This window comes from Phyllostomus hastatus, unplaced genomic scaffold (genome assembly GCF_019186645.2).
Source record: "Phyllostomus hastatus isolate PE091 unplaced genomic scaffold, TTU_PhHast_1.1 phas_scaffold_60, whole genome shotgun sequence".
NCBI classification, from domain to species: Eukaryota; Metazoa; Chordata; class Mammalia; order Chiroptera; family Phyllostomidae; genus Phyllostomus; species Phyllostomus hastatus.
The window spans coordinates 2,262,053-2,277,527 of NW_025334038.1; the positions used below are offsets into that span (position 1 = coordinate 2,262,053).

Below are 15,475 nucleotides of genomic sequence, written 5' to 3' on the forward strand. Positions count from 1 at the left end.
GCAAATTGGTTGTACCAATGTATATATTAGTATAGCCACACTAGCCTTCTTGTGAGTTCAATTTCCATGTATTTTCATGTCTTATCTTTATTTTCAGCCAATCTACATATGTACTCATATCTGCAAATAAAGTGATTTTTCTTTTTTCTTTTCAATCTGTTTGCTTTTTATTTCATATTCTTGCCATAATATGTTGGTTGGGACCTCTGCAATAAAGCTGAAGTAGAGAGAGTAAACGCACACTTTCTTGACGTTACTTACATAAAAAGCATTGACACTTTTACCATTTAGCACATTAACAGATTTTCCACAGATGTCTGTAATCAAAATGTCCTTTTATGTTTTATTATTATTATTTTTTAATCCTCACCTAAGGACACTTTTTTTTCATTGCTTTTAGAGAGAAAGTGAGAGAGAGAAACATCTATGTGAGAGAGAAGCATCGATTAGATGCCTCCCATACATGCCTGGATCAGAGAATCGATAACCTGACTGGGGATTGTATGCATCTGCACCAGGGGTTGTATGTGCTGTGCTGGACTAGGAATGGAACCCACAACTTAGGTATGTGCCCTGACTGGAAACTGAACCTGCAGCCTTTTGGTTACAGGATGACATTCCAATCAACTGAGCCACACTGGCCAGGGTTCAAAATGCCCTTTTACATAATTAGTTAAATTTTAAAAATTATGAATGTATGTTTAATTTTGTCAATTTCTCTTACTGCATCCTCTTGAAACAATCATGTGGTTTTTCTTCATTATAATAATAAAGCTAAATGTACTTAATTGATCTTCAAATGTTAAAACAACCTGGAATAACCTCTATTCGGTTCAATAAATTATTATTTTTATCTATTATTGAATTTAATTTGGATAAGTTTTATTAAGGATTTCTGCATCTATGTTCATAAGTAACTATTCATCTTGTGAGGTCTTTGGTGCTAGAATTAAGGTAATAATTAGATGGAATATCTAATTATTAGGAAGGAATATCTTCCTCCTTTATTTTCTAAAAGACATTATATAAAATTCTTATTACTTTTACCTTAAATGTTTGATTAAATTGACAAGGGAGTTCTGCAGGTCAAAAGGTTTTTAATTACAAGTTGATTTAATTAATACAGGAGTATTCAAAATTTCTATTTCTTCATTTACTTTTGTTCATTCAGTCTTTCAAGGAATTTGCCCATTTAATCTAGGTTGTGAATGCATTTGTGATATTCAAATCTGTTCATAGCATTCTTTTATTATGCTTTTAACGTCTGTAGGATCTGTAGTGAAGTTCCCTCTTTCATTCCTGATATCATTGCTTAAATCTTCTTTCTGTCAGTGTAACCACAGACTTTCATTAATTTTTCTCTATTTGTGTTCACTTTATATTTAATTACTTTTCTTCCTTCTATCACTTTGAGATATACTTGTTCTTATTTTTCTAATTTCTTAGGATGAGAACTCAAGACAACTGATCTTCGATTTTTTTCACTGAATATACATATTTAAGTTTTAAAATTTCCTCAAAACACTTCTGCTGCATTCTCAAAAATCTCATGTTATATTTTTCATTTCTGTTAAAGCTATTTCTAATTTGTCTTGTGATGTTTTTCTCTTTGACTCATGATTTATTTAGAAATATTTATTAGTAAGTCTTTTGATTTTTTTAGTAATCTGATTGTTATAGATTTCTAATTTAATTTCACTGTCATCAAAGAATATACCCCACATGATTTAAAGTTTAAAACTTTTACTTATTGATTGATTTTAGAAAGGAAGAAATGGAGGGAGAAAAGAGATGAAGAGGGAGAGGGTGTGAGGGTGGGAGAGAGGGGGAGGGAGAAGATAAGTGAAGAGGGAGGGAAAGAAAGAGCGAGACATAGAGAGAGCTTGAGGTTGAGCAATTTGTTGTTCCACTTACTTTATGCATTCTTTAGTTGATTCTTGTATATGTCCTGACTGGTGATCAAATGGGCAGGCAACCTTGGTGTATGGGGACTATGCTCTAACCAACTGAGCTACCTGGCCTAGGCTGTTTTAACTCTTTAAAAAAATTATTTAGGCTTGCTTTATGGCTTAGCATATTTTCTCTCCTAATAAACACACCATGTGCACTTGAAAAAAATACGTATTCTGCTGTTGTTGGGTATACTAGTGCATAAATATCAATTAAGTTAAGATAGTTGGTAGTATTAAAATCTACTCCAGCTGATATTATTGTCTAGTTTTCATATTGATTGTTTAGATGCTCACATCTTCAAATATGATTGTAGAAGTGTCTATTTCTCCTTTAGTTTCTGCCTCATGTATTTGGAAACTCTGTTATTAAGCACATACACTCTTGTAACTGTTTCTTGCTTTTTTCTCTGGTCTATGGGCCATAGTTTTCTTCATCTTTGCATGCCTTTTAATTTTTTTTTTTTTTTTGGAAACTGAATGCTACCCATATTGCAATAACTCTGATACTGATTTCCATTACCCACAGCTTGTTATTGTTATTTGTTGGATTATTTTCATGAACTCTAACCCCACCAATCAATCCCCAGTGTTAAGTATCTGCTGACACTCTTCAGGAAAGCACAGCTTTGGATAAGCCCACAGTAATTCTAAAATGACAACGGTACCAATCAACCCAGTCTTTCAATAAGCACACCCAGCTATAACACTCCCCTAATATCCATACTCCTAAATTATCTGCAACGATGCTCTGGGACATAAATTCTTTTAGAAACTAAAGCAATCAAATTATAGCTTCCTTAAAAGAATAGTTTGTGAGGTGTTTGAGCCTATATCCTCTTCTATCTTTGTTTTTTGTCTCCCCTGTTGTCTCTGGGTTGCCCTAGAGATTACTTCTTAAGTAGTCTGAGCCAATTATTTAAGTTATAATCCCCTGTTATACAAAAGACCTATTGATATGGTAGTAAGGTGTGGGTTAAGAGGAATCATCATTCTTTAATCCTATGATTAGGTCTCAATAGTTTAGTGGCCAGTGACCCCTGGCTATGACCTTCAGTGCTTTTCAGGTCACCCCCTTCTTAGGAGAGACAATAAAGAAGGAACTACAAATGGGTATTTCCCTTCACCTACTTCGATTAGGCTCTTACTGATGAAACCCCATGTTGGTTGAATATTGATAAAACAGATTTCCTTAAGGACAGACCTTTACAAAAAAGAACAAAAAGTGCACTGGCTGGTGTGGCTCAGTTGGCTGGAGTGTCATCTTGTAATCAAAACATCGTGGGTTTGAATCCTGGTCAGAGCACATTACCTAGGTTTCAGGGACCAGGGTATGTGACATTTCTCTTTATCTCTCTCTCCCCCTTCCTCTCTCTCTAATATCAACAAATGTATAATTCGGGGGGAGGATTAAAAGAAGAGAGAACACAAAGCTCTGAGCACATTTTGAATGGTTACTTCCCTGTTTATCAGCACTACCACCCCCAACTCTTCCAGAGCATGAGTAGATTTTTCTCCAATTTTCACCTTGAGAACCTTATGGGCACCTGATAGTAAAACTTACAGAAGCCTGGGGGCCTCCTTAAGGCCAAGACTGCAAGAGTTTTCATCTCTTAAGCTAGTCTTTGCTCAGTCTCCAGCAATTAGTCAATTACCCTTTAAGTATTCCTACCAGTTGCTGGCTGCAGCAGTAGTTTCTAGTCCTGATGAACTGTCATTGATTTTTTAAAGATTTTATTTATTTTTTTTCATTTTTAGAGAGAGGGGAAGGTAGGGAGAAAGAGAGAAATAAATATCAATGTGTGAGAGAAACATCAATCAGTTGCCTTTGGCACGTCCAACTGGGGACGTTGCCTGCAACGCAGGCATGGGCCCTGACAGGGAATTGAACCAGAGACCTTTTGGTTCTCAGGCCAGCATTTAATCCACTGAGTGACCTCAGCCACAGTGTGATAAACTGTCATTCTTTATATTCATCTGTCTGTCCAGTTTTCAGAACTGCAATATGCCTTGTGTCCTTAATTCTCTGAGGGATCTAAAAAGAATTGTCGATTTTCAGTTTTCTGATTGTTTTTTTTCTTGTAAAGACAGGAGTGATGACTTCCAAATTCTTTTTTTCTTTTCTTTTTTTTCGGTTTATTTTTTAAACATATTTTATTGATTATGCTATTACAGTTGTCCCATTTCGCCCCTTCACTCCCCTCCACCCTGTACATCCTCTCCCACCCACATTCCCCCCTTTAGTTCATGCCCCTGTGTCATACTTATGAGTTCTTTAGCTTCTACATTTCCCGTACTATTCTTACCCTCCCCCTATCTATTTTCAACCTACATTCCATGCTACTTATTCTCTGTACCTTTTCCCCCTCTCTCCTCCTCCCACCCCCCTGTTGCTAACCCTCCATGTGACCGCCATTTCTGTGGTTCTGTTCCTGTTCTAGTTGTTTGCTTAGTTTCTTTTGGTTTTGCTTTAGGTGTGGTTGTTAATAATTGTGAGTTTGCTTTCCTTTTACTATACATGTTTTCTCTTCATCTTTTTTTCTCGGATAAGTCCCTTTAGCATTTTATAAAATAAGGGCTTGGTGATGATGAACTTCTTTAACTGGACCTTATCTGAGAAGCACTTTATCTTCCCTTCCATTCTAAATGAGAGCTTTGCTGGATAGAGCAATCTGGGATGTAGTTCCTTGTCTTTCATGACTTGGAATATTTCTTTCCAGCCCCTTCTTGCCTGTAAGGTCTCTTTGGAGAAATCAGCTGACAGTCTGATGGGAACTCCTTTGTAGGTTACTGTCCCCTTATCTCTTGCTGCTTCTAGGATTCTCTCCTTCGTTTTTACCTTGGCTAATGTAATTATGATGTGCCTTGGTGTGTTTCTTCTTGGGTCCAACTTCTTTGGGGCTCTCTGAGGTTCCTGGATTTCTTGGAAGACTATTTCCTTTGCCAGATTGGGGAAGTTCTCCTTTATTATTTGTTCAAATACGTGCTCAATCTGTTGCTTTTCCCCTTCCCCTTCTGGTACCCCTATAATTTGGATGTTGGAACGTTTAAAGATGTCCTGGATGCTCCTAGTCTTCTCCTCATTTTTTTGAATTCTTATTTCTTCATGCTTTTCTGCTTGGTTGTTTCTCTCTTCCTTCTGGTGCACTGTATTGTTTTGAGACCCAGTTTCCTTCCCTTCACTATTGGCTCTCCTCCGTGTATCTTCCTTCATCTCTTTTATGGTAACCTGCATTTTTTCATCTAATTTGCACCCAAAATCAACCAATTCCGTGAGCTTTCTGATCACCAGTGTTTTGAACTGTGCATCTGATAAATTGACTATTTCTTGGTCGCTCAAAAGGATGAGTCCTGGGGGACTGATCTGTTCTTCTGTTGGAAACATGTCTCTCCTTTTTTTTTCTGTCCGGTCACTCTTGATACTGTGAGGGGCAGAGCCTTAGGTGTTCACCAGGGCTGGGCACCCCAGTCACTAGATTGTGACGTTGTATGTGGGGGCAAGGGCAGGAGCAGGAGCGGGGACGGGAGGGAACATCGCGGTAGTTCCGTTCTCCTGGGATCTCAGTCCCTTCTCTGGAATCCTGGGTTGCGAGCTCTGCCCTGGTCCACAGTCGCTGTCTCACTGGGTCCGCCAGCCGCTGCTTGCGTACTCAGGATCCATCGCTGCAATCTTGTGCGCCCCGGATGGCTTACATGCCGAGTTTGCGCCCAGTTCTCCCCAACCTCCGTGCGCCGCCGACCCGCGCCCGCCTGGCTCGGCTCGGCTCGTTCTCTCCGCCCCTCTTACCGGTCTGGATGAACGGGTCTACTTCAACCTCTTGGCTATCCGACTTCCATTCAGATAAATCCTCCGTCAGTTCTGGGTGTTATTCTAGCTCTAAATTGTTGTTGTTCTAATCTTGGTTGTGCGTGGAGGTACATTGCGTCCACCTTGCCAGAAGTCCGACTTCCAAATTCTTTGCCTGCTGGACTGAGAACCAGAACTCTATTCTTCCCACTTTATTTTGTTTAATGTTGTTTTTTGATTAGCATTAATTTTAACAAAATCCAATTTACAGAATGCAAGTAACCCCAAATTACTATTCAACATTTTGAAAGTATGAATCTGAATAAGATAATTCAAGGATAACCATACATGGGAAGATAGGAGAGAGCATATTTACTATGTGATACACTACTTTTTCAACATGTAGCTCTAATTTTGAGAGAAGAGATAAGTGAGAAACTGGTGTTTTAGAATCTGAAAAACCTGGATTTAAAGTTCTTTATCATACTTACCAGTTGTTTAACCTTAAACCAACCTCTCTGTCATTTCTCATTCCTTATCTGTAAAAACAATGCTAATAACACCCAGCTTACAGGGTTCTAAGCTATAGATAAAAATACACTAAAATTCATGAGTGATTTTTTTACTTGCTTTGGTGTTATAGAACTATCAGTTCTAAAACCTCCAACTTTAAACTCTTCATTCATGTAGAAATTCCATTAATTCCACCATTCAGATTTTGGCTTGAATATATTATTTTAAATATTAATATAGAAGTAGCTGAAATCTACATGATACCATGTTAGAGCTGTAATCATCAGTTTCGTCAAGTGATTTTTTAATAAATATTTTGCTAATATGAATTTAAAGGCAATGGCAATTCTATAAGCGCCAGCTTAATACAGGTGATGAAAGTAATGTGTCACTTATTCACATGGAATATTTTTTTAAATTATATTTTATTCATTATGCTATTATAGTTGTCCTGATTTTTCCACCTTTGACCCCCTCCACCCAGCACCCCTTACTCCCTCAGGCAATTCTCCCCATCATTGTTCAGGTCCATAGCTCATGTGTACAAGTTCTTTGGCTACGCCCCTTCCTACACTGTATTTTACATCCCTATGGCTATTCTCTACCTATCTGAACTTCATAATCCCCTCACCTCTTCACACATTTCCCAAAAACACCCTTCCACCTGGCAACCATCGAAACACTCTTGTATCCATTATTCTGTCTCTATTCTTCTTGTTTACTTAACTATGTTTTTTAGATTCAATTATTGACACAGAGTATTAATAAGTATATTGCTTTTGTAAAAATAGATCCATGTTTTAAGGACAAAAAGTAAGCCATATATTTAATGATTATCATTGACCCTAATGATTTTCCTTAGAAATCAATTAATATTAGATCATAAATCATGGCTACCTGTGGTATATTTATAAATGTATTTGTTATGGTATGTATTGTTATGAGTAGTCAGGATGACAAGAAACTCATGTTCCAGGATAAAGTAAATTTAGTAGCTTTAAGAACTTTAAATCTGGGACTTCTGGCCAAGATGGAGGCGTACACATACTGTACTTCCTCACACACCAAAAGGATAACAACAAATTTAAAAACAGAAACAACCAGAACTGACAGAAATCAAAGTGTATGGAAGTCTAACAACCAAAGAGTTAAAGAAGAAACATTCATCCAGACCAGTAGGAGGGGCTGAGATGGGCAGCCGGGTAGAGAGGACTTGCGGCAAGGAGTCTGGTGGAGCAGGCAAGGTGGTGGCTTGTGGACTGGGTGACTCCACATTTGCGTGCAGATAAACTGGGAGAAACAACTGGGGAGCAATATAGACCACAAAACCCAGGGTTCCAGTACAGGGAAATAAAGCCTCAAATCCACTGACTGAAAAAACCTGCAGGGGTTGAAGCAGCAGTGGGAGAAACTCCCAGCCTCATAGGAGAGTTCTTTGGAGAAACCCACAAGGTCCTAGAATGCATACAAACCCACCCACATGGTAATCAGCACCAGAAGGGCCCTATTTGATTGTGGGTAGCAGGGGAAATGACTGAAAACCAGCAGAGAGCCAACCAAGTGGCACTGTTCCCTTTTGGAGCCCTCCCCCACATAGAGCACCACAACACAGTGATGTGGGTTGCCCTGACCTGGTGAAGACCTAAGGCTCTGCCCCTTACTACATAACAGGCACACCAAGACAAAAAAAATGGCCCAAATGAAGGAAGAGATCAAATCCGCAGAACAAATATAACTAAGCAAAGAAGAGATAACCAACCTATCAGATGCAGGCTTCAAAACACTGGTAGTTAGGATGCTCACAGAATTGGTTGATTTTGGTCACAAATTAGAGAAAAAAATGAAGGATATGAAAAGTAAAATAAAGGAAAATGTTCATAGGGAACCAACAGTGACTGCAGGAAAACCAGGACTCAAATCAATGGTATGGAGCAAAAGGAAGAAATAAATAGTCAACCAGAACAGAGTGAAGAAACAAGAATTCAAAAAAATGAGGACAGGCTTGCTTAAGAACCTCTGGACAACTTTACACATTCCAACATCCGAATCATAAGGGTGCCAGAAGAAGAAGAGGAAGAGCAAGAAATTGAGAACTTATTTGAAAAAATAATGAAGAAAAACTTCCCTAATCTGGAAAAGGAAATAGACTTCCAGGAAGTCCAGGAAGCTCAGAGAGTCCCAAAGAAGTTGGACCCAAGGAGGAACACACCAAGGCACATCATCATTACATTAGCCAAGATTAAAGATAAGGTGAGAATCTTAAAAGCAGCAAGAAAAAAGGAGACACTTACCTACAAAGGAGTGCCCATAAGACTCTCAGCTGATTTCTCAAAAGAAACCTTGCAGGCAAGAAGGGGCTGGAAAGAAGTATTCCAAGTCATGAAAGGCAAGGACCTACATCCAAGATTACTCTATCCAGCAAAGCTTTCATTTAGAATGGAAGGGCAGATAAAGTGCTCCCCAGGTAAGGTCAAGTTAAAGGAGTTCATCATCACTCAGCCCTTACTATATGAAATGTTAAAGGGACTTATCTAAGAAAAAGATAAAAAATATGAACAGCAAAATGACAACAAACTCACAGTTATTAACAACCAAACCTAAAACAAAAGCAAAAACAAAACAAAAACAAACAACTAGAACGGGAAGAGAAGAACAGAAATGGAGATAACATGGAGGGGTATCAGTGGGTGAGTAGGAGGGGAGAGAGGGTGAAAGACACAGAGAATTTGTAGCATATATGGTAGGTAGAAAACAGACAGGGGGAGGTTAAGAAAAGTATAGGAAATGTAGAAGTCAAAGAATTTATATGTACGACCCATGGACATGAACTAAAGGGGAGAATGCGGGTGGAGTGGGTGTGCAGGATAGAGGGGAATAAAGGGGGGAAGTGGGAAAATTGTAATAGCATAATCAACAAAATATATTAAAAAAGAAAAACAATGAACTTTCAATCCCATGTACTTAGCTTAATTTTATGAAAATAAAATTTAAAATGAACATTATGTAAGGTTTTCCAATGAATATCTTAAACACTCATGCCCCTGTTTTTTTCTAACCGAAATTTATGATAAAGATTTGGAAGTATCTATTTCTCAACATTAAGCCAGCTCCAAGCATATTTACCAATAAAATAATATACCAACTCCTGAGCTTATAGAATACACAAGATCCTTCATAATCTGAACCCTATTTTCTTTCTTAAGCATCACATTCCTAAATTCTTGTTCTCTTGCTTGTATACTAAATGATGAAAACTGAAGGAAAAACCAAACAAAATAGCCCAATATTTCTTCAACTTGCCATGTCCTTTCTAATCAGTAGGTTTCTGAACACACTTGGTACCTCTATCCTGAATTCACCAACTGAACCCTCTACACACGTTTCTTTTATACTTTCTTTTCACAGAGGAAAATTTAATTTATCCTTTAAAGGCCATCTCAAATATTACAGGGCCATTAAAATTTTCCTAGAAACACTGTATCCTTTGTGTTTCTAAAAGAACTTGCCACTCTTCTAGAATCACTATTTAATAATAAAGGAATGTGTATAAAATATAGAATTTTGACAATACAGAAAAATTAGATTATCATGTTATTTTAACTCACATAATCTGAAAAAAATTTCTGATTTTCACATTTATATAAAATATAAAATAATAATATAAAAAGTATTGCGCTGGCCTGTGTGGCTCAATGGGTTGGAGCAGCATCACATAAACTGAGAGGCTGTGAGTTTGATCCCTGGTCAGGGCACATACCTAGGTTGCAGATTTGATCCCCAGTCAGGGCATGTGTGGAAGGCAACCAATCAATGTTTCTCACATGCATGTGTCTCTCCCTCTTTCCTCCTTCCTCTCTCTCTAAAAACAATGAAAAAAATGTCCTCTTATGAGGATTAAGAAAAAAAGTATTTAAAAAAACTGTCTTTAGTAAAATCATAAACATAAAGATGCACATCTATTAAAACTTCTTATTGTGTTTTATAATGAATTTTTATGTATCCACTTTTAGGCATAAGCCATGTATTGAATTGTTTTATATTCCTCTTTAAACATAGCAATTTAAATTACATAGGAAGCATTTAGAAGATGTGACATGAAACACTAACTGATCTTTAGTTTTCTTTTATGAGCTATGTAGAAGTATGATTTATATATACAATGAAATATACCAATCATAGGAGAACAAGTTAATGAATTTTGACAAATGTTTTGGATTATATAATTTCCACCCACCAAACTCATCATTTAACATTTCCACCACCTGAAAATGTTGACCTGCTGCCCTTTAGAGTCAATTGCCTCCTTCTGTTTTCAGTCTCTGGCAACCATTGGTCTGCTGTATCCATAATTTATGTTTTCTAGAATTTCATATAGATAGAAACAGTTTTTTGTGTCTAACTTCTAATAATCAGCATAATGGTTTGTGGATGGATGAGGGTCATCCATATGGTTTAGTTATCAATAGTTCATGTCTTTTAATTGCTGAACACTTCTCCTTTGTGTACATATACCATCATTTGCTTGTCCTTTCATCAGCTGATGGACATTTGGAATTGTTTTGTGCTGTTATGAATAATTTAGTTATGAACATTAGTATATAAATCTTTATGTAAACTTATGTTTTCATTTCTCTTGGATAAATATCTAGGAATAAAACTTATGGATTATATGGCAAATCTATGTTTAACTTTATTATTATTATTGTTCTTCTTCTTCTTATTATTATTTATCCTCATGCAAGAAGATTTTTTTTCACTGATTTTGGAGAGGAAGAAAGATAGGTAGGTAGACTGGGAATGTGCCCTGACTGGGAATCGAACCTGTCACCTTTTGGTATATAGGATGATGCTCCAAACAACTGACCCACACCAGCCAAGGCTCTGTTTAACTTTAAAGAAACTGTCAACTCTTCCAAAGTTGGTGTAGTAGTTTGCATTCCCAGCAGCAATGTATGATATTTCTAGGTGCTCTGCTTCCTTGTTATCACTTATTAGCACTGTCATTCTTTTTCATTGGAGCTCCTCCAGTGGGTATAAATGAAGACTTCACTATTGTTTTAATTTGCATCTCACTGATGACTGAGCATCTTTTCATGTGCTTATTGGCCACCTGTATATCTTCATTGGTGAATGTGTCTATTTGAATATTTTGCCTATTTTTAAAATCAGGCTGCCTTCTGAGCTATAAGGGTTCTTTATACATTTTTGATGAATCCTTTATCAAATATATATATATTTTTAAAAAAACTGTCTTCCCATCATCTTTAGAATGTCTTTTAAAAAACAAAGGTATTTAATTTTTTGTTTCATTTCACTAATTTTTTACTTTATGATTCATGCTCTTATGACCTATAGGAAATTGTAAAATAATTACTTCTGTCAGTTATCATAGTTCTATTATAGTATATTAAAGTGACTAACTACAAAAACCTATTAAGTCAAAATCATAGATATTGAAAAATAAGTACTAAATATTTTAAGAGCTATACTATAGAGACCAAAATACAAGTTATTTTGTATTTTGTTTCTTTTCCTAATGAAAATCATTGTGTTTATTTCTAAAAACCCGAGTTATTACATGATACATATATATATACAAGAAATATGGCAAATGTGATTTTCATGTTATTCTCATTAAAGGGAAGTGGCAGATGCTACTTTTCCTTTTTCTTTATTCTAGGATACGGAAGTGACAGTGGACGAGACATCTTAGACAATGAGGACAAGGATAATATGCTATGGACAGTAGAGCACTAAGACAAAAACAAACATACAGAAACAGGGGTTTTATACCCCATCGAGCCACTATAATTTCTTAGCACTAATTTAAGTCACTGTAATACTGGGTATTTGTTGCAGCAACCATACCCATCCATGTTTTGACTAAAAAACCAGTACCTCACTGAATGCATTTAAATGAACTACTGTATTTAAAGCCATTAGCATGGTGCAAAACAATAAACATGATAGCTATTAGATTACAGTACAAATTTAGAGATTCTCTAAGAGAAAAATTCATAAAGTAATACTTTTTAGAAGTTAAGCAATTTTTGAAATAAATAATTCAATTATTCTGTTATCTTTTGGTAGATTTTTAAGTGAAATAAATTTGAATCACACAGTAATATGCTTGAACAGCCACTTTCTTTAATATGAATTATAATATTAGTAATATAAAACAGCAAAAGTATTGATGGAAGTCCTTACCATGGAAAGGTATTCATTCGTACCCTGTTCTTATATATCAGAATTCCTCCTGACATTACTCCAATCATAATTTCATTGTTACTTTGATCCTTCAAAAAAAGAAAATGACAAATCTAAAATACTGGGCTTTAGCTGTTAAAAATATATTTTAAAATCAGGATTAGTTTATTGTTTTTTAAACAATGAGGCATTTTCAAAGGCAGCAAATAATTGCATATTTATAGACTATATGGTAATTGTTACCTGATAAAAATAAAGGACAAACTTCAAACTTAAATGCTGCATTATTAAAAGTCATTATGATCTAAGAATTTCCCGTAGTTTATAACTGGGGCTGACTCTTCGGGACAGGAAATTAGAATGATGAGTTAGTATCCATCCTTAACATTCCTAAAATTATGTTCCAATCACTATGGGCTTTCCCCATATAAAGCCCATATTTACTGTGGAAATATAATGCTGTGATTGCAAAAGGTGATAAAACATGGAGGAATTCAGAGACTGGTGAAAGGCAACCTGAAATAAAACACTGTTTCCAATATAATGAAAACTCCTATAACTCATATAATACAATAAAAACATCATGAAAGTACAAGGTGAGGAACACTTGTTGTAGAGTTTAGAAGACTCCAGAGAAGAAAATTTGAGTTACACTTTGAAGACTAAGAGTTTTCATGCTGACTTGAATAGCTAACGTGCACTATTGAGAAAAATGAGTAGAATCAAAATACTTTTCAGATGCTAATCAACCTTGAAATAGTTTTTGCTTCTTGACTTGAAACATTCTATCCTTAAACCAATATAGCAATAACGCTTTTTTTACCCCCTACTCTTCATTTGCTCACAAAGACAGAATAGATGAAAACAGAATCAAGATTCTATAATTGTCTCCCTAGGAAAAGAAAAACCTTTAAAATGTAGTTTCAATAAGTTTGAATTAAATAGGACCTTATTAAATTAACCTGTCAGGTAGGATAATACATAATAAGGCCAAACACAACAGTGTATGCTAATATTTCTGGCTGCTCATTTTGTTTAACAATAACCAGAAACACTGTACATTATTATTACAATCTTAAATGATTTTTTAAAGGTCATCAATTGGCAGATTAAGCCTAAAAGATGGCAGACTTAATATATGCTACTATTACTCTTCTGCTCCCAATCTTTTTTTTTTTGAAGATTTTATTTATTTACTTTTAGAGAGGGAAGGGAGGAGGGGAGAGAGAGAGAGAGAAACATCAGTGTGCGGTTGCTGGGGGTCATGGCCTGCAACCCAGGCATGTACCCTGACTGGGAATCAAACCTGCGACACTTTGGTTCGCAGCCTGCACTCAATCCCCTGAGCTACGCCAGCCAGGGCCCTGCTCCCAATCTTAAAACATCAGAGTACATGAAACAGAAGAATCTGTAACAGCTGAAGGTATATAATCAAGGCACCAGACATTTTAAGGAATTTGTAAAGATACAAAGAGGATAAAATCAGTTCTATGGAGAGAAAAAAATTACAGAAAACCATAGCTCAAACTACATATATGAAAAAGTTCTACATGGAGCTGGAAAGAGCAGAAAAGTTAATGGACAAAAGTTCAGAGACAAGTAAGAAAAAAAATAAAGGGATACCTCAAATTACTGTCAGGGTCATCAGAAAGGGAGCACTTAAGGTGATTAACTTTTACCAACCCTACAATCCGGCCCCATGTAGACTGAGCTATAAGACATGGAAGTGTATGCAGCCTGTCTAAAGCAGCAAGTTGGATATTCTTGTTATTTAGGGACAGGGATTAAGAGTAATCCCCAAAAAGGATGGAGAACCCCAAACTGAAATGTGATTATAGTCACATTCTATCTGGTAATATAGTCGTTTCTTCCTCCACTGTCATCTGAGGCAGGCTATAGTGAAGGCAAACATCATCCACAGCCAAGTGTAGTAGGGATCACAAACATAAAAGTAGTATACAACCAAGAATCACCAAGGACCTCAGCAGAACTGAGACAGGGTATGGAGCAAAATGGCTGTAACCAATTAAGGGCTACTGGCACTAGCAAGTGAAGTAAGATCAACACTCGACAAATTCATGGCTTAGAACCTGCAGAAGACCAGGTCCATCCATCATGGTTACTGTTTTCAATTTGTGGTAATCACTAGCCTCATTATACAATACATTAGCATTCTAAACAACCTATCTGGTTGCACCATGATCAGAAAGGGAAAGCCCATATAAAGACCCAAGGTGGCTAATGAGGTTCTTCTGAGAAGTCCCCACCTCTTTCCAGGAAAAATCTTGAATATTCCTCCTCCTTACATGCCCTACCACTTGATTAAATGAGCCTCAGTAAAAGAAGTAAATCCCACCAAGGAGGAGGGCTGCTCTGCATGTGAAGTAGCCTGCCCCTTACTCACTTACATTTTAAACTCAATGCTGGCTTGTCTTTGAATTCTTTCCTGCACAATGCCAAGAACCCACAGTGGGTCATGGACCTTCAGGCTCCTGGACTCCCAGAATGTCTGCATCAGAACCAATACCACTGAAGATATACAAAAAACTCAACAAATACACAAATCAATCAAGCTGCTACTACACTGGGAGAAAAGCATGATTAAAAAACATAATCAGGGGTTGCTAGGAGGCTCTAGTTCTTAAATTTTAGCTATCTAGACTGAAATGGCAGTTCTCAAGGTACTGGCAGAGATAGTCAAGATAAAACATGCTAAAAGAAGAAGACAACTACTTGTGCTTCATGGACACAAATGCTATTAATTCGATGTACACAAAATGTATGGTGATGACTTTATTTTAAATACCTTACTCTGCTTTTCCTCTTATCACTTACTATTTAATACTGTGCCATAAATTGACTTGTTTAATCTGTTTCTTTTTTCTTTTCTTCACTAGACTCTAAGTAGCAAAGCATCGGACCTTTGTTTTGCCCTTCATAATCGCAGAAAAGTGCCTTATACTCATTTTGTGGAATGAATGAATCTCTATCACCTACAGGAAAATATTATGATTATTCA

General features: G+C 36.5%; 1 protein-coding gene across 4 annotated transcripts in view; it reads right to left on the reverse strand.

Moving 5' to 3' along the window:
- Window positions 1–15,475, reverse strand: part of PTPN4 (protein tyrosine phosphatase non-receptor type 4) — a 288,687-nt gene that overhangs the window by 96,787 nt on the left and 176,425 nt on the right. For all 4 annotated transcript variants that reach the window (XM_045825868.1, XM_045825866.1, XM_045825867.1 and 1 more), the window contains one exon: window positions 12,457–12,545. In XM_045825868.1, coding sequence (XP_045681824.1) covers window positions 12,457–12,545 — 89 coding nt within the window. The remainder of the gene's footprint in view (window positions 1–12,456; window positions 12,546–15,475) is intronic.